Source organism: Emydura macquarii, unplaced genomic scaffold (assembly GCF_026122565.2).
Source record: "Emydura macquarii macquarii isolate MOO-44397 ecotype Brisbane River unplaced genomic scaffold, CSIRO-AGI_Emac_v2 contig_3603, whole genome shotgun sequence".
Classification (NCBI taxonomy): Eukaryota; Metazoa; Chordata; order Testudines; family Chelidae; genus Emydura; species Emydura macquarii.
Window position 1 is genome coordinate 8015834 of NW_027133740.1, and position 21233 is coordinate 8037066.

Below are 21233 nucleotides of genomic sequence, written 5' to 3' on the forward strand. Positions count from 1 at the left end.
CAAAAATGTAAAGTATCCACCTGTGCTTTATTTGTAATAGTAGTACTGATTATAGGACCAACGAGCTAACAGGAACAACAGTTTTCTGGTGACAAAATCAAAGGTTGGTACCGTACCATTTGAAGCTGCTGCTTCTTTCGCAAAATAGTATTCAGTTTTTCTTGCTGTCTAAGGTAGGTTTTCATTACTTCCTCCATGATTCTTCCCTTGTCATCTTCACAACTGATGTCCTTGATAAGAGCTGGGGATGAGCTTTGTGCACCATTGCCTACTTCAACATGGTTAGATTCTGAAGTGGCTTTAGAAGGGGTATGTTCAGATTTCCCTCTTTTTGTAGAATTAGTTGACATGGGTGAATCTTTAGGAGACAAAAAGATAGCAAAATACACATGGAGATTTGTTTGTTGAAATTTCAGATTTGAAAAAATACAAAGCAACCTATAAAGTTATGTGATATACATAAGAATGTACAAAAATAATGCAGTAATATGTCAAAAGTACTAAAAAAATGGCTTGCCTTTGATCTTTACTAAAATAGATACTATTGGGTATAAAAACTGAAAGAACATAAAAGCAATTTTCAAATTTCGTTATCTACTCACCCACACTTTTACACAATTCTGCGTTGGTTTTTAAGTCGATTTTTTCCTGCTCTTCAAGAGACAGCTCTGGGTAGTAGGCAGCTTTTTTGTGTTTAACGTTATTGATCTGTTTCTGTGACTGTCCAGGTAAAGATTTAATTACTTCTGAAATCTTGACTGCTGTTTTTGTAGCTTCTTTACATTGCAATGTAAGAGATACATTTGGAGCAACTACTTTATCACACATGTAAAGGTAATAGCTGAAAGAATAAAATAGCAAAATTAGCAAGAAAAACTAAGATTTAACAAACATGAATAACAACAGCAATAAGTTATATTTAACGTGATTTCAAAAATCAAATGTTTCCTACGTTTAAAAATTTTGCAAGAGAAAATAAACGTTCCCTTTTTAATTTGTTGCTGTATAATAGAAAGAATGGTATCTACTGAATCTTTATTCAGTGATTATACAGTCCAGGATCTACAAAATCAAATCAAGTGGGGGAATCCAATTTTCAAGTGATTACCTTAATATGACATATAAATATGCAAAAAATAAAATTAAAAATATAAAGGCACATATGCATGGTAAATGACCATTTTAGTTTCCCAAGTATTGGATATGGACATTCCATTAAAGATTCTGCTTTTAAAACCTGGGTTCAGAGTCTTTGGGTTTTTACAAGACACCTCAGAACTCTTACAACTCTTACATTAACAGTACATCACTGTAATAAGTTGTTAGAGAAGATTACCAAGGTGAAATCAGCAGTTACAATGGGAGATGAACCATATTCCTTCCTCAATTAACTAAGTGGAATGTTAAAAGGGTCATTTCTTCTCTAAAATTATTTTTGAGAGCCAGACTTATGTACAATGCACTGCTGGAATCTCCCAATCTACTTCATTCAGTACCAAAAATAAATTTATACTTAGTCACCAATACATCAGCCACACAGCAAATATATTTTTTCCACAGAAAGAATTCACATCTTAGATGACAATAAAAAGATAGACAGAAAGCATTATAGTCATACAATTTGGAAGAATCCTAATTAAATTAACATTATTACATTTTCAGTTCAGAAGAAAACTTCTTCCCACCAATCTTAACTATTAGGACTTGTGTATCAGTGCCTCAAGACACAGAATAATAGACAAGGAGGATACCAAAATAAAAGCTTTTACGATCAAAGATCATATTGTTGATACTGAAGCTGCTCACCTCAAGAAGATGTAGACAAAGGGTTCTTAGGGATAATACACCTTGGAAGCGGTTTCAACCATTTTAGTTTACTATCAGTCAAATGTGTGGCTCTAAGAACCATCCAAAGGCTAATTTCTTATTTCTAAATTTGGTTTCTTTGCCTCCAACCAACCAATTTTGAAGTTTGTAAATTTTTGTTTATATTTAGGATTGTTGAACACACAAGTTGCTAATAATTCTACTCTCCCATTGGAAATTATGTTCTGACAGGTTTCTAAACAGAAAACTGAAAGGAGACCATTGGTCTGCATTGAAATTATCTGTTAGAAATCTTCAAGTATGAATGTGCACTGAGCACTACTATACCTCCTGCTATGAAATAAAGAATGCTGTTATGCTATTGGAGTTGTGGCCATTTGAAAGGAAACAGTGCCACAGAATACACTTTCTGTTTCTACCTATTTTCCTTACTGTTTCTCACAGTTGCATATTTTAGAGAAAGCATGCAATGTAAAAATTGCAAATCAATTAATTTTGCCCAGAAACAACTGGAGTTTATCAGGTAACAATGCAAGCTAACACATTTGTCATGCAGTGATTTTGTATTATTTTCTTTATTATATAAATGCAACTGTAGATAAAGAAGGTGGGGAACAGAAGAAATATTAGAAAGAAAATGTGTAAGATCACTAAGATACCTGAGCTGCCATTAACTTGATTTTTAAAAGTCCTATTTTTTAAAAACTTCACCAATGTTGCCCACCCTTGTGATTTAATCACAAATTTCACAGTACTTGATGTTTGTCTTAAAGCCCCAGCTCCTGGAGTCAGGTGATTCTGTGAGCATCTCAGTTTTCATTTTAAAAAAGTAAGCCTGGAAATGTGAACCAAGCGCACACTAAAGCTCAGAAACCAGAAAGTAAAGAAGAACCCCAAATTCGTTAGTTTTTCTCAATAATGATTTTTAAGCCAATTTCATGATCTTCTGGAGCTTAACTTTTAATTTTTGAACATTTGGGGTTGGCAGTACTACTGACATACATCTCTAACTCCCATTGATCTTACTGTATAAGTGCAGGGCTCTTCACAACAGATCCTAAGGAAAATGACACATGGTGGGAAAGGGGGAAATTACAGGGGGGGAAAAAGTCATTTGCTCTACAGTAACTAGTTATTTGAGATATTATGATCAGTGTGGATCCCACTGCAAAAGTGCATGCGCCACAGGTGAGCAAGACTGAATTTTTTTGAACAGATGTGTCTGCTGGAGCCACACAAGTGCCTCCATGTGCTCCCACAGGAGGACAAAAAGGGTGTTGCGGCCACAAGCCTCCCTTGGTTGCCTTGTAATTCAAAGACTGTGATAGCAGGGTCATAGGAGCCCCATTGACTACATCATCTCTAAGAACCACAGTTACTGCAGGGCAAGAAATCATTCTCTCTTCTGTGAATGTGTGTCAGTGTGAACCCCACTGTAGGTGACTGGCAAAGAGTACCCCTCTGGATCATGGGATGAGGAATATCAGCTACATCAGTCGAACAGAGTTTGTAGTATTTCTCCCCTGAACTTGTCTTGTAAATCCAATGCATAATGCTTGATGAAAGTCAGTGGGTTAACTCCACATCACCACCTTTCAGATTTCAGAACCTGGCTGTTAGATGCAGAGACTTCATGTCTGGATATAGTATCTCACTGTGGTGTTGTGAAACCAGGTCTGGGAAGTCTGGTAGCTGAACAGACATCTGTAGCAGGTCTGTCAGACACAACTACCTCTGCTCATAGGGAGCTATAAGAATGATTGTGGATTTGTCTCATTTGACTCTGGAAAACAGGGGATTAGGAGATTAAATGAAAGACCAGATGCAGAAGGAAGTCATGTGGTAACAATCCCAGGCTCATGCCCCCTCTGGAACAAGACTTCTAAAACTTGGCATTGTCTTGGTTGTGAACAGGTCTATCATAGGAAGTGCCCAATGATGGAATATCATCTCTCTGACAGACCTCTACAGCAAGCAACCACTCATGACTAGTCACAGACTATTTGCTCAGCAAGTCCATCCGGTTGTTGCTGACTCTCAGCAACCACAGATCCATAGAAGCTAAATTGATGGCTCTGAGTTCTAGGACATTTACATAGTATGCTATGTCTTCTGGGGACCAGATCCCTTGCATTTGTAGGTGGTAGGCTCCCCATCCTCTCTCTGATGCATCAATGATTAAGTCCTTGTCAAGGAGGGACTGAGAATGGTATCTCTCCTCATACACTCTTGGGTTCTAGCCACCATCCTAATTCTGCAAAAAAATGAGGTGGCAACAAGATCTTCCCCTCCATCCAGCATATCACCAAAGATCAAACTAACATAGGACAGAGTTATAGAAGACACAGAAGAACTCTGACAAGCAGTGTCATGTATGTGCATGTTGACATATGGCCCAACTCTCCAAGGAAGGCCAGTATCATTGTAGCTGGGTTTGATTTTTATCTTGAGTAGTAATAATTGCAATGACAGGGAATTTGTCCTCAAGCAGGTACGCTCTCTCAATTGCAATTTATCATAATTTCCATGAACTATCATCTGTGATGGAATGAGAGATGATTTTTCAATAGTTCACTAGGAGGCTCTGTGTCCTCTCCTACTGGGACCTGTCTCTGATGAGCCAATAGTCCAGGTAGGGATAGACATGGATACCCTGTCTTCTAGGTGTGCAACTACCACCAGTAGGCATTTTGTGAAGGTTCTTGGTGCTGTGGAGAGTCTCAATGGCAGTAGCTTGTATTAATAGTAATCTGGCCTACTGTGAATCTCAAGTAGTTCCTGTGGGCTAGTTTGATGGCTATGTGGAAGTATGTCCTGCAAGTCGAAATCTGTGAAATAGTCTTGAGCCTGAAGAGATGGAATGATGGAGGCAAGTGTTACCATCCTGTATATGAGGCTATGTATGTATATGTTCAGTCCTAAATCTTTAGATACTGAATAAAGACCGACCCCCTTTCTTCTTTGGGATATGAAAATATTGGGAGTAGAACTCTTCTCCTGTATCCTAGAAGTGGTACTTTTGTGGCTCCTAGATGAAACAATGAGGACACTTATTTTTGTATCAGGTTCTCGTGAGAAAGGTCCCCATAGAGGGATGGGGGAAAAGGGTGGATGGAAGCAAAGAGTACAAATGGAAATGGTAGCCTTGGGCGATGATATCGAGCGCCCATTCGTTAGCTGTGATAGCAGCCCAAGCTCAGTGGAAAGGGCCAAAGTGGTTCCCAATTGTAGTGACAAGCTCTGGATTGGCTCCCGTGTCATTCCTGACACTCCTGTCAAACCTGCTGTAAGAGTGCCAGACATGTGACTAAAGAGGTGGACAATGACCATCTCCTGGAGTACCTGGGTATCTCTTGGCAGGTACTCAGGTTGTCAAACTTGAAAACAGGACAAAGTCCTCTACTTCTGCTGGGGCTACCATTTATGTTTTTCAGGAAGAAGCCAATGTTTAAACCCCTAATGACTGTAGTGGAATAGAGAAATTTTTAGTTCCTCCTTATTTTCCCGCTGGATCTTAGGAAGGGAGTGACCTTTCCCAGGCGAGGAAATTATTTTACAAACAGGGCCTGATAGTTTGAAACCTGGAACTGCCGAGAGGCAAAAGAGTATACTTTGAACCCAAAGCATTCCAGTTTCTTAAGGTCATTATCTTTAGGTATGTCCTTTATGCCATTTTTGGGGTAGGAATAGAAAGATTCAAAGCCCTTTGGGGCACCTCTCTTTTCCATTCATTTAGATGTTGGAAGAAAAGTAGACAGGGTTTGCCAAAGTCCCTTTGCCAACTCACGTATACCCTCTTTGAAAGGAAAGTGATCCTGGATGGACTTGCAAAGCTCAGTATATTTAAAAGCTTGTGGGACTTCCTATGGATGACTGTGATTTCAATGTCCAGGATCTCAGTTATCTAGGATACAAGATCCCAGAAAGCCTTAAAGTTGACTGCTGGTGCTACTGCTTCATCTGGCAACAGAAATTATTCCTTAGGTGGAGAGTGAGATTGTTGCTGTCCCTGAGTTGTCACCTGCTCCTGGATGCAGACCTCTGGTTCTGGAGTGAGTGGCCTAGCTATTGACACTGCTGGAGAGCAGGATGTCCTTTTCCTCGAAATATGAGAGCAGGATTTGCTCCGGGACATATCTGACACTGGTCCCCAGTATGGCCAAAATGGCCAACGTGACATGCTATAAGGGGTGGCCAGGTTGAGGCTGGTCGGCCATTCGTGGCTTGCCAGAGGTGGCATCCAGAATTGGTGGCCTCCAGAATTTTCCTTGGGGTCACTCTCCAATAGTAAAGGAGAGAGATCTCTATTAAACACTGGCAAGAATGAGTAGTATGGCAATAGTAAGGAGTATACACACAGTGGGGCTGCAGAGTGGCATGATCCAAGTGCTAAGAGTGCCTGTGCTGGATGCTGTTTGAAGCAGTGGATGTCTCCAGTTCCTCCACTGAAGTATAGCTCAAACCTTGACAGGCTTGGCTACCAGTGCGGAATTCAATAGTGAGATCAGCACTGGGACTTCCGTAACACTTGCTACATCAGCTGATTAGCTTCTCTCATCCAATTTGGGAGCAATCAGGAATGTGGAATCTTTGCCTGTGGAGGTGTGGTGTTTTGAGTCCTCCTTGTGAGCTGATCCCATGTGGTGGTTGGAGCAGTGTTTGTGCTCCATCCAGCCATGACTCTCAGAGTCTCCCTTTGATGTTAGTAGTACACATGCTGGACTTGTCAGAGTTGGTGCCAAGATAGTTGGCACAGAAGTCATCAGAATCAATGTTATCAGTACCAGTGTTGTTGGCTCCTTCTTCAATGCATTCTTCTCTTCGAAACCCTGGAGTATGATGTCTGCTTGAGGAGTGCCAGCCGATGACATCTTTGCCTCAGATCTAGCTGTTAGTATTTCCTCTGGGTCATAAGTGACCTGCACAGACTATTCTAGCAGATGTAACCTGAGCCAAGCATCACTAGACATGAATCCTCAAGGGAAAAGATCAGCACACAGAGCACCTGACAAGGATGTGGCTCTCTCCCAAGTGGAAAAGGCATAGGCAGTGTCCATTCATAAATAGGATGAGACCGACCATGAAAAGAGGCAACCACTGCAAAGCACCTCACCTAGCCCTAACGAGGATGTCTGGGGGGGGTGAAAGGCATTGATGTTGGAGTTCTCTTCTTTCATAATTGTCCAATGTGAAAAGGTAAAGAAGATAAAGTTCTTCACGAATATCTGTGAACAACAGAGGTTTTGAAGCTCTCAAGAGAGAAGCAAGTTAGACACTAGATAAATTCTGTCTCGCTGCCATAAGTGGCAAGAGGGAACCGAGGGGAGTTTGTGGCCACTCCACCTTTATGCCTCTCCTCACAAAGAAACACAAGGAGGCACACGGTGTATGCTTGGCCCCTACAGACACAGCTATTCAAAGGAATCCGAACTCACACGCATTAGGAACATGTGCACCATCAGTGGAATCCACACTGACACATACTCAAAGAAGAAACACTGGCTGCCTAAGGGACGTAGTGAGTGCCATACTGAAGAAATATGCTTGGTTTGTGAAATCAGGAAACTGATAAATCATCTGCCGTAGTCAGCATTTTACAGACATGTCATCAGAAGGGTAAGGTCTCACATTGCTCCAATGTAGAATACAAACTGTGGAAAGAGTTGGTTCTAGTCATATTTGGAAAAAAATGTTTAAATTATGGCATTAATAAGGTATGTGGCTTTCTACACATACATTAAGTTAAAGAGAGGTTCGAATTTAGCATCCACCACAAAGCCATTTTTACTTTGAAAAGTGACTCGGTATAATTGCAATTTAATTTTTTTTCCAGTTCAGCAGTGCTCAAACATCTCTATTAACAAAGCAAAACAAAAAAAAAGTCTCTATTAAGTGATGTATCATTTATTTATTAACATTATACAGGACTAGTTCACTACCGTACACTAACAAAATCTAGTGGGTTTAACTTATTCTTGCGCAAAATGCTGCAATTTTCCCATAAAATGTCAGTTAGCAAGTAAAGTTATAATTATATTTTAAAAGCTAAAATAATCTTTGAATCATTAAAGAACTATTAGATTGAACATACACATTTCTGGAGAAGTTCAATTACCTGGGATGGACAAATGTGTGTGGTTGAATAACAGGGTCTGGTTCCTGCTTTATAACTGGATACCACTGCTGTAATTCTAGGCTTTGCTGAGGATCTGCCTGAAGAAAAAAATAAATAAAACAAACACATTTGGGGTTGTTGTTATTCATCTTTCAACTTCTAAGAAATCAGCTCTGCTAAAGAGTAGTAAAAATGTTATTCAATTATTAATGGCATTTATTTAATAAACCCATTGTATTTCAAGCTGGGCAGCATAAGCACATGGGGTGAGGGAACAGAGAGAGGAGAGAAAGGAAATATAGGGCAATGAAAAGCAGCAATGTGGGGCAAGGAAAGGTGCATGACCTCTAATTTGTCCCATCCAATTACAGGTAAAGATGAAACTGCATTAAATATAAACATAGAACACTCAGTAATGCTAGTTTAAAACTGTCTCAGACACACAACATAAATGGATTATTTTTCACATATAGCATCTCAGTAACTGATAACTCTTAGTCTGAAATATGGAATACAAATGCAGAATGGTGCCTACACTGCAAATATATACCTTAAAGCTAGAGATATTAACTTCTGGATTAAAAAGAAAGATGCTGCTTATTTGTTTTAGAAATGTACTGTATTCAAATAAATTCAACTTTATCAATATACTGTATTAGCTATATCTAGAAAGGAAGAAGGGATGAGAGACAAGTAGTAATATGCACTTTATCGCTGAGCCAAGACTATATACTGAACTGAATGAAAAAATCCATACAAATATTTCACTGTCTTTCCAAATGTATGCCAGAAGCATACTATACTTATATGTGGAAAAGGGAAGTAGAATCCAGGACTGCTAATGGGGGGCAAATACTGGGCCCATGCTGCAATGAAGTCACACACTTTACTGCAAAATGAAGTCTACAAAGAAAAAGCAGCAGCAAATTACTCCAATTACACACTAAGGGATTTTACTAGTCAGAGATTTCTGTTTATAGAGGAGAGACAGATTCATCACAACATGACTAAACAATGTTATCTTGAAATACTGACATACTTTAGATATCACTAAGGAATGACATCTTAAAGCTTTCCTCATTTCATATTTGAACCAAAATTCTTGTCCATTTTGTTTTAAAAAATATGTAGCCTGGTTAACCTTCCTTACCAATTTTGGGCAATATTCAATTCTCCACTGTGCAAAAAGCAGTATTACTACTACAGGAGCGTCTCAAACACACAGGAGCAACACGCATATCTATACATCTCTGTGAAACAAATTTGGTGGTTCACCTTATTAAGTGTCCTTGTGGGCTGATATGAAAGAGAAATTTAAAGGTTTCCACTCCTGAAGGAAAAAACTGCTTGGAGACAGGGTTGTAACTTGCTCCTCCACCCTGTGATTTGTTAACTTTCCAGGCACACCTCAAAGCCCATCTTTTCCCCCTTTGTTAAGGCTGTGGCATGGGCTGAGATAGATATCTTTAGGGGAATCCTTTTGTTCATATTTAAATTGCAATTCTTAACTTATGTGGTAGGCACCTAGAGCACTGGATAGGTGGCTACAGTTTAAGTTTTAAAGTAATAATAATAATAATAGTAGTAGTAATAATAATAATAGTGATACCAGCAGTTAAACATTCCTAAAAAGAACCACTAAAATATCTAGCTATTGAAAAAAACTGAATATATGTATGCAGATATTACACTCATTATAGGTAAAGTTTTATTTGGTACTCAATAAAGTGGCAGCTTGTTACAAAAGTTTTAAAAAGTATGCATACATCTATAATCTACAAGTATAGAACAATCTTACAGTAGGAACCCCAATAATAAATTATAACCTCATCCTAAGCTGTTGAGAGAATTGCTGACTAGACAAGCGTACCTTGTACTTTGCCCTGTAGAGTCAAACTTGAACTCTAACAGACCATGACAGAGAGCAAGCTCCACAGCAAACAACCTTCCAATCAGAATGTCCAGTCCACCAAGTTCAATCTTAGGAATTAAAACCAAGAATGCCCTCTACTGATCTCAGGACAGGACCTGGGGGAGAGGTAGGCCCCAACGGAGCTAGGTTCCAGAATGGTAAAAGCTTTCAAGATAATAAACACCCTGCCTTAAATGTAAAGGATTTAGTATACCGTGAGCAAATAACTTCCACAGAAATGGCCTGAGAAGCTGGATTCCAATTTATTAGTCAGGTCATTCTGATAATTTAAATACTTTATATTCACTCTTCTACTTATACGCTGGCTATTGTACAGTATGATTTTTACATTAGCATTTCTGGATCACATTATGTCCAACTTTTATTGTCAGATGTTTTAACAACTTACAGATGACCTTTTATACAATTTTTATAGATTACGATGCTATCTGACCAGTTATTTTAATGCACTGGTATTTCCTTCATTGTCTTCTCCTTCAGTGTCTATTTCACATCTGAATTATACCAAATACAATGAAAATGTTACTTGGCAAAGCCTCTAGCAGATACATTTCAATACATAGTTTAAATGTTTTCATAAAAAAAATTCTCATTCTCTGTACAGATCCAGCCATTCTAAGCCAAACTATTAACAATATTTTCAGCCCCTGAGGAAAACTGTCCATTTAAATATAAACTATATATGCACATGTAAGCACATCTAACCAAATCACAGATTTTAAGCAGTTAATGAATATTTAAATAGAATATACCTAAAAAGACATTATCAAAGCTGGTAAGCCTAAAATTTGACCTCATTTTACTCATCTGTTTGTAAAGGCTACACAAAAAAAATGACTTACATAAAATAAATGCTTCCAGGCTTTTTTCTAAACAAAAGAAAACAAAACAAACAAAGTCATTGCCAAAAACTTAATAAAAATATGCATATAAAATGAAGAAATGTATTTATATTTGTTTTATGATAGCATCTACAGCCTCAGTCAGGGATCTGAAGACCACTGTGGTAGGTACTATACAAACAAGTAACTCAGACCCTTTCTGTCCCAAAAAAGCTCATAAGGAAAGACAAGACACAAAATGAGAATGAAAAACAAATGGTGGTGAGTGGCATGGGAATTCATGGTAGGAGTTAAACAAGCACAGTAGGTAGTTCAGCTCATAACCTGGTTAGCCATTATCAGCTGGCAGGAGTTTTTTTTTTGGTTTAGCTGAGGTTTTTTCTTGGTTTGTTTTTTAAGTACAACGGCAGAGGAAGAGATACAGAAGAAAAGCTGTTGACTGCAGATTGTGACGGAGTTTTTCCCATATCTAATGAGCAATATGGAGGCACCTGTAGGAAAAGCAGACTCGCAGACAACCAAAATAGGGATCATGGACACAGCAAAGGTAAAGGTTAACAGCATAAGATAATATATCTAGGTACGGTTGGGTTAAAAAAGTCTTCACATTTAAAATCCTTCACCAGAAGCATATAGTCAATGGAGGAATGCAAAGAGATACAGGTCAGAACAATGAGTGACTAAAATGATCCTAGTAGCATTCTGAATGGATTAAAGGGAGGCCAAAGCAGGAATGGGTGAGAAGATGACTGCAGCAGTCAAGGCCAGAGAAGAGGAAATTACAGTGACCAGGGCAAAAGGTAAGTGCTTGGACGAGAGTTTTAGCTGCCTGGATAGACAGGAAAGGTTGGATCTTTGAACTGATACATAAGAAGCAGCAGCAAGATTTAGAGACTGCCTATATATGTGGGTCCAGAAATAGGGCTGTGATGACATACAGGCTACAGAGTAATCAGATAGCGAATGTGAAAAATCAGGACACGGGGGGGGGAAGGGGAGGGAATAGGCACCTATATAAGACAACACCCCAAAAATCAGGATTGTGCCTATAAAATGGGGACATCTGGTCACCCTAACACAACATGGGCCTTTGTAACAGAAGGATGAGTTTTGTCCACAGTGACAGAAAGAAAAGGGAGGCAATGGCATGGGGGGAGATGCCAGAAGCTCAGTTGTGGCTCTGATGAGTTTCAGTTACATATAAACAGAAAAATAGCCATACTGGGTCAAACCAATTGTCCATCTAGCTCAGTATCCTGTCTCTGACAGTGGCCAGGGCCAGATGCTTCTGGCAGTTGGAGGTTTAGGGACACCCGGAGCATGTCCTGACCATCTTGGCTAATAACCACTGATGAACCTATTCTCCATGAATCCATCTATTTATTTATTTTTTGAACCATTATATTTTGGACTTCACAATATTGCAAGGTAATGAGCTCCACAGGTTGCCTGTGCACTGTATGAAGAAATATTTCCTTTTGTTTGTTTCAAACCAGCTGCCTATTAATTTCATCAGGTGAATCCTAGCTCTAGTGTTATGTGAAGGGATAAATAACAACACTTCCCTATTCACTTTCTCCATACCATTCATGATTTTACAGAACTCTATCATACCCTTCACTCCCTTAGTTGTCTCTTTTCTAAGATGAACAGTCCCAGTCTTTTTACTCCCGCCTTATATGAAAACTGTTCCACACCCCTAATCATTTTCATTGCTCTTCTCTGAAACTTTTCCACATCTAATATATCTTTTTTGAGATGGGGTGACTAGAACTGCACGCAGTATTTAAGATATGGGCGTACCATGGATTTTTATAGTGGCGTTATATTTTCTTTTTTACTATCTATCCCTTTCCTAATGGCTCCTAACATTGTATTAGCTTTTTTGACTGCCACTGCACATTTAGCAGATGTTTTTAGGGAACTATCCACAATGACTCCAAGATCTCTTTCATGAGTGGTAACAGCTAATTTAGACCTCACCATCTTGTATGTACAGCTCGGATTATTTTTTCCAATGTGCATTACCTTGCATTTATCAACATTGAATTTTATTCTCCCTTTTACCACCCAGTTTAGTGAGATCTCTTTGTAACTCTTCAGTCTGCTTTGGACTTCGCTCTCTTGAATAATTTTATATCGTCTACAAATTTTGCCACCTCGCTGTTCACCCCCTTGCCAGATCATTTATGAACATGCTGAACAGCACTGGCCCCAGTACATATCTTGAGGGACCCTGTTAATTACTCCTTCCATCACTGTAGCAAGTATCTACGCTACAGCGGCATACCTGCTGCGCTGCAGCTGCGCCACTGTAGCATTTGTAGTGTAGACGTATCCTTAGAGAGATCATTAGCGACTTTAGTGAGAGCAGTTTCAATGGAGTGAAGAAGGTGGAAATCGGATTGTAGAGAGTCAAGAACTGAGCTGGAGGAAAGAAAGTCAATACATTAGCGGTACACAGTCAATTCAGTTAGCTTGGAGGTGAGGGGGGAAAGGGAAATAAAGCTGGTGAAGCAGTTGGGGTCAAGGGTGTTTTGCTTTTTAAGATAGGTGAGATCAAAGCATACTTGTATTCTGAGGGGAATGAATCTGGACAGTGAAAAATTGAGAAGAAAGGTGAGGCAGCTCAGAGTCTGAAGTGACAGTGTAAGGAGCTTGATTTCATTACTTAAATTCTTTATTCAGTAATTTTTAAAACTGAGTCTGTGTTATTGTTTTCCTGTCTGCAGGTGCACTATGTTTCCTTCTTTTGTTTCCCTTTAGAACCAAGGGATGGGGGTGGAATTTATCATTCTATTTCCATGTCTTCCTTTGCTGGGAGAGTGGGGAGGAGGCAGGGGGAAGGGTGAAGGAGGGAGGGAGAAGAGTTCTGCAGGTGTGAATAAGGAAAAGACAAGACAAACTGAGTACTGCCACTACTGCCCTCGGACCTGCTCTGGGCTGGTGAGTTTCATGGACTGTGCAGAGCAGAGACCAGCTGAACATTACCTTGGTACTGTTGGGCCTGCATATAACCAGCTTGAGAAGTGACAAAGGGAGTGCCTGAGGCTGTCAAAACAGTCAGTGAGGGGTAGAAAGCATAGAGGGATAGCACAGAAAGAAAAATTATACTTTTGTAGCTGCTATACCAGTGTTTGGCACTTCAATGGTAGTGGTGGTTAATCTTTCTAGGAGCAAGCACAACCACCACCATACTATAAACATCTATGCACACTTGTAATAACTATATGTGAGGAAGGAGGATGTATTACAGGCATGCTATAACGCTGAAATGCCAACATGCTCTAGGGGCCTATTAATAACTGTTGCATCACTGTTGTGAAGTGGATAGACACTGGACTGATGGTTTCTCAGGACTTGATTCCAAGGGGTGCCAACTATCTGCAGCCTTCATGGCTTACATCAGGATCTGGCCAGCTGCTGCTCTCATTGAAGTGGATGGCAAAACTTGCATCCACTTCAATGGGTGTATGATCAGGCCTGTAGCTTGCAAGTGGACAGATACATGCTTCAAAGAACACAATGTAACCCAACAGGAAAAGGGAAGTATTCTAAAACCTCAAAGTTTAAACTCTCCTACAGAGAAATTAATACTTGTACATAAACATCAATAACACCAGTGCCTCAGTCTCCTGTCTTCACCCATCACTTACCCTCACTTCTCCTTCAAATCTCTTATAACCCACTACTTCAAGCACTAATAATTCTTTAGTAGGACTGTTTAATGTTTTGGCTAATATTTGTCTTATTATTTAGATTATGAGCTTTTTGTGCCAGAGACTACCTTTATATTTGTGACGCAATGTACAGAGTTATAGCAATTCTATTTTTTAATAAAAATATGCAGTCTCACAATAGTATCTCAAGATGTTGGCATAAAGAATTGCTAGTTAGATTGCTTAAAAAACCTTTTATGGCATACCTAACAAACATTACTAAAGCCTCTGGTTTTTAAATAGTATCTTATCAATGTATCATTACCATAAATTAAAAGTCATGGCATGCTACTGGGTGCTTGACAAACTAACTGGCTTTATACCATGTGTATGTATATGCAACTCGCTTTAACTGACCAACACAGATTTAAAGCTGATGCTCCATTCTTAGGCTCTCTCTTGCTTTGCTTAGCCATTGCACCACACACTGCACAGAACATCACACACAACTCCAAGATCAAATTAGAGGACAGTGTTTCCATGATGGCTCTAAAGTCCCCAGCTTTTGCCAGTTTAAAGAAAAAGAAACCTAGCGTTTAGACTAAAAGTTTTTTGGCCAGTTTCCTACAATCATAAAAGCCCCAACTAGAAAGGAATTTTCATTATTGTATTGTATTATCTTTGTTGAAGATTTATAGTAGACTCAGATTATACTTGATCTGACACGTGTTCATATTAATAAAAATGAACATACTTCTAAAATAAATGTAATCTTTAATAGTGAGTGATCCAGAAGCTTTTCAAGAGTTTTTTAACTTACTTTGGATTGAGTTTTCTGATTTTTCATGCTAAACTTCTCCTTCATTTCCTCCAAAAGATGCTTCAGTTCTCTTTCCTCTGACGTGCCTAAATATTTTTGGTTAATATGAAGATAACAATGCCATTTGGCTGATTCAAAGCCCCAATGGCAGGTCCTCTTGTCAGGAGATCTATGCGAATGCATCACAAATGTCTGAGGTGAAAACATTCCATAACACTCCAAACACTGGATACATGGAGCATCTGGCTGAAGGTAAAATTGAGGTGCAAACAAACCCTGGCACTTGCCCAAGCATTCATGCTCTACTTCAAAGGCACTGCCAGTCTCTTTCAGTTGGGCTAACGTATTTTTAGCAGGGAGCAGAGTGCCATTTTGAGGAAAAGTGCGAGGACGTAGTAAAGCATTGCATAGTCTTTGAGCATCAGTCAGTGTGATCAACCCACAGGATGGGGCATTAAATGGAAGGATTCCCAAAACCTTTAGGATATGAAGCTGGTCGGAAGTGCACCTCGAGCAGTATATATACAGTTCATCGCACACTGTATTAATTTGCTGTAGTGAAAAGTCTCGAAGCACTGAATTCAACACTTGAGGCAGACAGAGTCTCTTTTCCCCTCCAACTTTAAAACAAGAAATAGATTCCCCCTCCAATATAGTCTGAGTGAGCTCTGTAGAACTGTCTGATGGAATGAGCAGTGGACCAGGAAGTATCTGTGGTGATCGAAGAGGCACGAAGACAGTGGGTGACATGCTTTCCTGGGAATAACGAGCTGAAAAAGCTGCTGGTCCACCCAGTGAACTCTGGCTGCTTAAATGGAACTGTGCCAATGTATGTTTTAAACCAGGATTTAAATTCAAAGGCTCAGATACTGTAGTACTGTTTGGTTTGGCATTTTCTCCATCAGACTCCATGGGAGTTTCTTCATATTCATCCAAGTTTTCCTTCTTTATTGTTGGCAACTTATTTACTACAGCTTGTACTTTGCTATATACATGCATTTCTGTCATTACTTTTTTTACTGGCGGGCTGCCATCTTCTTGGACCCCAATCTCTTTTTGGCCAGAATCCGGACTTACAGGGAAATTTGTTTGTGGACTTTCCATCACTGAACTGCAGAATATTAAATAAATAAATCTGAAATGTACATCTTCCTACTTGTGTTTTTGTTTTATTTTTCTTAAAGAAATCCCAATTTCTAAATATTTTAATTATTTTATGCCCAGCAAATGTTGTGCCCCCTCCTTAAAGTGAGGATTTAATCCTTTAACCTCAAGAGCTACAAATGTAACCCATTTTGCATGTAGCAGCATAAAATTCAGAGTGGGGAGGAGGCTTAACAAAAGTTTTCTTTTCTGTTTAAAAATAGTTGTTCAGTTCTCTTTTATTAAATGGACAGCTCAATATACATACAAAAGGGTATAATTTCATACCCCTGTACCACTATTTATAGATCATTCTAATGAATTAATCTAGTAGAAAATTGTGGTTTGGTGCAAAAAAATGTCTGTTTTTGATCAAGTTTTTCTTTTAAAAAACATACTGACTTTCCATATATGCTCGCATTTAAGTATTAAAATACAAAAATGATCACTTATTCTCAGTCTGAGCAGTGCTGGTGTTAATCAGTTCTTCCAAAAGATAATTTTAGTTGTTTGTATATTTTATGCAGCACCTCCCTTTCAACTAACAGGATCAAACGCAGAGCTTACACACTTTATTTACTGTGCAGCCAAGTTTAAATCACACTTCCAGTGGTGGAGAAATGGTAATTCACTGATAAATCCACAAATAAAAGGCTGATCCAGGATTGCTGGTGGAAACTAAATATCCCAATAGGGTCAGCATCAGCAAAAATTACCCTAGTGCGTGTCAGTTTTCCCACCCAAAATTACTGGAAATCAAAATAAGATCCAGGCCATCTGCAAGATTCATTTTTTGGGCTAATAATACAAATCTCTGTCAATCCTTTTATATAACCTGTAAAAAGAGGAAAAGATTGGTAATCTTCATTCACATTTATTCACAATCTTTATCTAAAATGGTCTCTCAATCTTGAACCGGATTCACTATACCAAATTAGAGATATATTCCCTAAATAACTAACACAAACTAATTTGCAGAGAGCTTTGGTTTAAAATCATAAACCTTATTATGGTAGATGCATACACCTGGCAGCAGCAGCAATGTAACTCATTCAGAATGCTGCTACAAACATGTGGCAAAGGGGGATATAGAGATAAGAGGGGAATCACCTATTCCCTAGCCCCATTCAGTGCTCTGCAAACCCCAGGGACAGGATCCAGAAAAAAAAGAGATTGCCACCGCTCTCTCTCATGCCCTGCAATCTCTAAGATTAATGCAGGGGTAGGGGATAAAACTAGCAATCTCATTCCAACTGTCATACTTTTTACATTCAGTGCCATCCAAACAAATCCAACGTAACTAAATTGAAACAACCCAGATGACCCTTTCCCACATCAGAGGCCATGCAACTCTCATCACTATTTCTTTCTTTGACCCAACCTTTATACTTATTGTGTGTGTTCTTCTGCACCTCACATGTGCTACAGTCTCCCTAAGACTAACTCTCTCCCCAATGCTTTCCTCTCACACACTGACCCTTCCTGGAATAACCCCAACACACACTGCCATCCTGTGTCTCTCACACTCCACCCAGACTACACCCCCCCCCCCCCGCTCCACCCACTCCCATGACTCACTTCCACCTCCTCAGTCTAGATCACTCAGTCATACCCACACTCTCCTCTCACTGCACTCCCTCCGACACAGGACTTACCCTTTTCTCCCCCCTTCCCCAGACACTCCAAATACTGAAGGGATCCCTGGTTCAACCCTAACACTGACTCTCCCATCCCCACTGCCAATTCGGGGGTGGCCCCCCGACTCGCACCTTTCAACGGCACCCTCTACACACAACTTCTCCTCGGACCACTCCACACACACACACACACACACACACACACACTTCCTCCCTCCTACACACCCCGCCACCCCCCCCCCGCTGTTCACACAACCCCATCTCCAGGACACACCCCAACGCCCCCAACCAGAAATAATTCCCTTCATCCAGACACTCCCCAGATTATGACTACGACACACACACACACACACCCCCGCCCCCATTTCCCCGCACGCACACCCAGCCACGAAATAACACCCCTCCCCTCCCCTCCCCCACTAGCCCCATCCCCCACAGACACTCCCCCCGCTCAGGGATAATGCTCCCTCCCCCACAGACGCCTACAAACTAAGCCCCCTCCCCCACAGACACTCCCCTACCGCAGGCACCATCAGCGCCTTCCCACGGTCCCCTGGATCTGCCCCCTCCCCCCGGACTAAAAAAGCTCCTGCCCTCCCCCCCGCCACACCTACCCCACTCAGGAATAACCTCCCCTCCCCCACTCCGCCGCGCACCCCCTCCCCCCCCCCGGAGCGCTGTAGCCTCCGCGTCTCTAGCAGCTCCCCCCCACCCCGCCTTCCGGCCCCGTCCTTACCCGGCATCGTGTCCGTGGGGTCTCCGGCACCCCAACAGCGGAGCAGGAGCAGGAGCCGCGCACGCACCGCCCACCCGTGTGACCTCACTGCGGAGACGGCGGCGCGCGGGCACGAACCCGGCGGACGCGCGCCCCCGCCTCTAGCCCCGCCTCCTGTCTGGGGGTAGCGGCGGTGGCGCCGCGGCCGTAGAGAGCCGCTCCCCTCCCCCCGCAGCGAAAGCCGGTGCGATGGCGGGAGCGTCCTGCCCCCCCGCACAGCGGCGCGCAATGGTCCCCTCAGGGAGCCCCAGCCTAGACACCGTCCCGCAGAGGCACCCACAGCTTTCTGAAGAGATTCCCCACGATCCTACTGTCCCACAGGGATTCCCCGCCCCTCACCAAGACCCCGCCCCCCTTGCGTGGGAGACCCTCCCCTCTCTTTCAGAGCCCCCCCCCCACTGAGGGACCCCTCAGCCTCCCACAGGGGTCCCTGCCACAGACTGGATCTGTCCCCCAGAAAGGCCTTTTGCTCACTCCCACCCTCACGGAGACCCCCCCCCCGCCTCTTTTCACCATAGAACTGCCACTGCCCCGTGAGCCCCACAGAGACACCCCCCCTTCTCCCACAGCAAGCCCTACCCTCACTCAGCCCCCTGCCCCCACAGAGACTCCCAAATATCCCAGTTCTCAGCAAGAGCTTCAGCCACACCCTCAAGGGAAACCCCCTTGTCCTCCCACAGAAGGTCCTTTCCTCCAGGTATTTCCCACCGGAGAGTCCATCTCCCCCAAGACCTCCACTGGCTGAGAAAGAGCCTGTTCCTACTTCACAAACACTCTCCCCTCCCACAGACCTTCCCTCTCACTCCTAAAGAGGCGCCTCTCACTGCCCACCCCCAACAAGTGCCCTGAAACCCTTTCAGGGCCCTTCACACAAAACGCTCCCTCTCCACCCAAGAGAACCCCCCCCCTTACTTCTCCCCCACACAGTGCAGCTACCCCTTCCCCCGTGGGAGACATCCAGCAACCCAAGAAGCCCTCTATCGCCCCCAAACATCTCCCTTTCCACTGAGAGGCCAACAGGCACCCTCTGTCCCAAATATATAACAATTCCCCCTCTCCAGTGTCAGACCCTAAAGCTCTCTGCTACAAAGATAAATTTCCCTTTCTTCCATTACTGTAATAACTTACCAGCGCTCAAGTTGCTGGAGAGGCAGATACAGGCTTTGGGGTCTGGCACATGACAAAATGAAGATTCAAGGTCTTCTAACACTGAGCAAGGAACTTTATTAGAATAAGGAAAACAGTATCATCCCTAAATCTGTTTTCTCTCTACTTCATTGTACAGCATCTGCCTAGAATCAGCCACGGTTCCAACCTATCTGGCTTCCACAACTCCCTTCTGAAGATCCAGATGCACAACACCTCTGAAAACTAGACATTGATTTTTCTCCCTCAGCTTCCTCCTCTGTAAAATGGGGATAACAATTATGACTTACACATTAGTGTTTGATTAATTAGTTAATATGTGTAATGTCCTGGGTAGGTGATTCAGGTAATCAGAATCCACATAAAACCCTACTAGCTGCTGGAAAACTAGCAGCTCCAGATCTTTAGCTAATTTCGAAAATTATCCTTTGAAGTTTTTTGGTTTTAAATATTAGCAATTATGCACAGACCCCTGTGCAAGAAGCTCAGCTCCATTTCTGCAACAGAAAGATGGAGGGAAGGGAACCTCCAGGTGTGTGGAAATACACACCTTTTCATATACAATAAAGCAGTAAAATTTGAGGATGCCCCAAACAAACATTTCACTAACTTAGCCCATATTTTTCATACTACCCCTGCTCTTAGTGGGGTATTCCAGAGTGAACAGAAATCAATTACAATGTGGGAGAAGAGAAAAAAATGATTTTGTAAACTCACCCAAAAATACTAGAGTCAGTTCTGTAGGAAGGAGATAAGGTTAGGAATTGCCTCCCACTCTTGTCCTGTTGCTGGAAGGATAGGTATGAGAGGTTTTCTGCCAGGGAGCTATATTCAGCTGACTCATGAATTACAAGTTTCCACAGGATGCAGGGAGCCTGAAGTATCTGTTTAAAGTAGTGGTACCCAAACTTTTTCAGTCACGCCCCTCCTTACCCCTAATGTAATCTGCCTGGGTCCCCAGGAACCACGGTCAGGAGCTGGGGCTGGGAGTAGGGCTGTGGCCAGAGACACGGCTGGGACTGGGAGCGGGACCAGGCCATGGCCAGGAGAGGGGCTGCACTCGGGAGCCCAGGCCAGAGCCATGATGGGGGCTGGGGTGGGGTTGCGGTTGAGGCATAGCTAGAGGAAGAGCAAGGCTGGGTGGTACTCCCTTCCCACCCTCTTTGGTGACTGGCCCAGGCCCTGCCACACACCCTTGAGCATTCCTCTGTGCCCCCCTAGGGGAGTACGCCCCATAGTTTGGGGACCACTGGTTTAAGGGCTAGCTCTGTCCTTCATAAAAAACAGGTCTTCTGTGCAGTTTGAGGCAGGTCCCAAATTGCCATTGCTCTGTATC

The 21233-nt window shown here is 41.9% G+C and overlaps 1 protein-coding gene across 4 annotated transcripts in view; it reads right to left on the bottom strand.

The window, feature by feature from the left end:
• Positions 1-20636, bottom strand: part of SKIL (SKI like proto-oncogene) — a 36435-nt gene extending 15799 nt beyond the window's left edge. Inside the window, exons 1-6 of one of the 4 annotated variants that reach the window (XM_067536499.1) lie at positions 20615-20636; positions 19880-19960; positions 15197-16307; positions 7943-8040; positions 603-841; positions 117-358 (exon numbers count right to left, since the gene is read on the bottom strand). In XM_067536499.1, the coding sequence (XP_067392600.1) occupies positions 117-358; positions 603-841; positions 7943-8040; positions 15197-16300 (1683 nt within the window). In that variant the 5' untranslated portion in view covers positions 16301-16307; positions 19880-19960; positions 20615-20636. Of the gene's footprint in view, positions 1-116; positions 359-602; positions 842-7942; positions 8041-15196; positions 17175-18712; positions 18830-19879; positions 19961-20614 lie in introns of those variants that run through there. The other 3 variants (XM_067536497.1, XM_067536498.1, XM_067536500.1) reach the window with 3 other exon arrangements.
• Between the last annotated feature and the right edge of the window lie 597 nt (positions 20637-21233).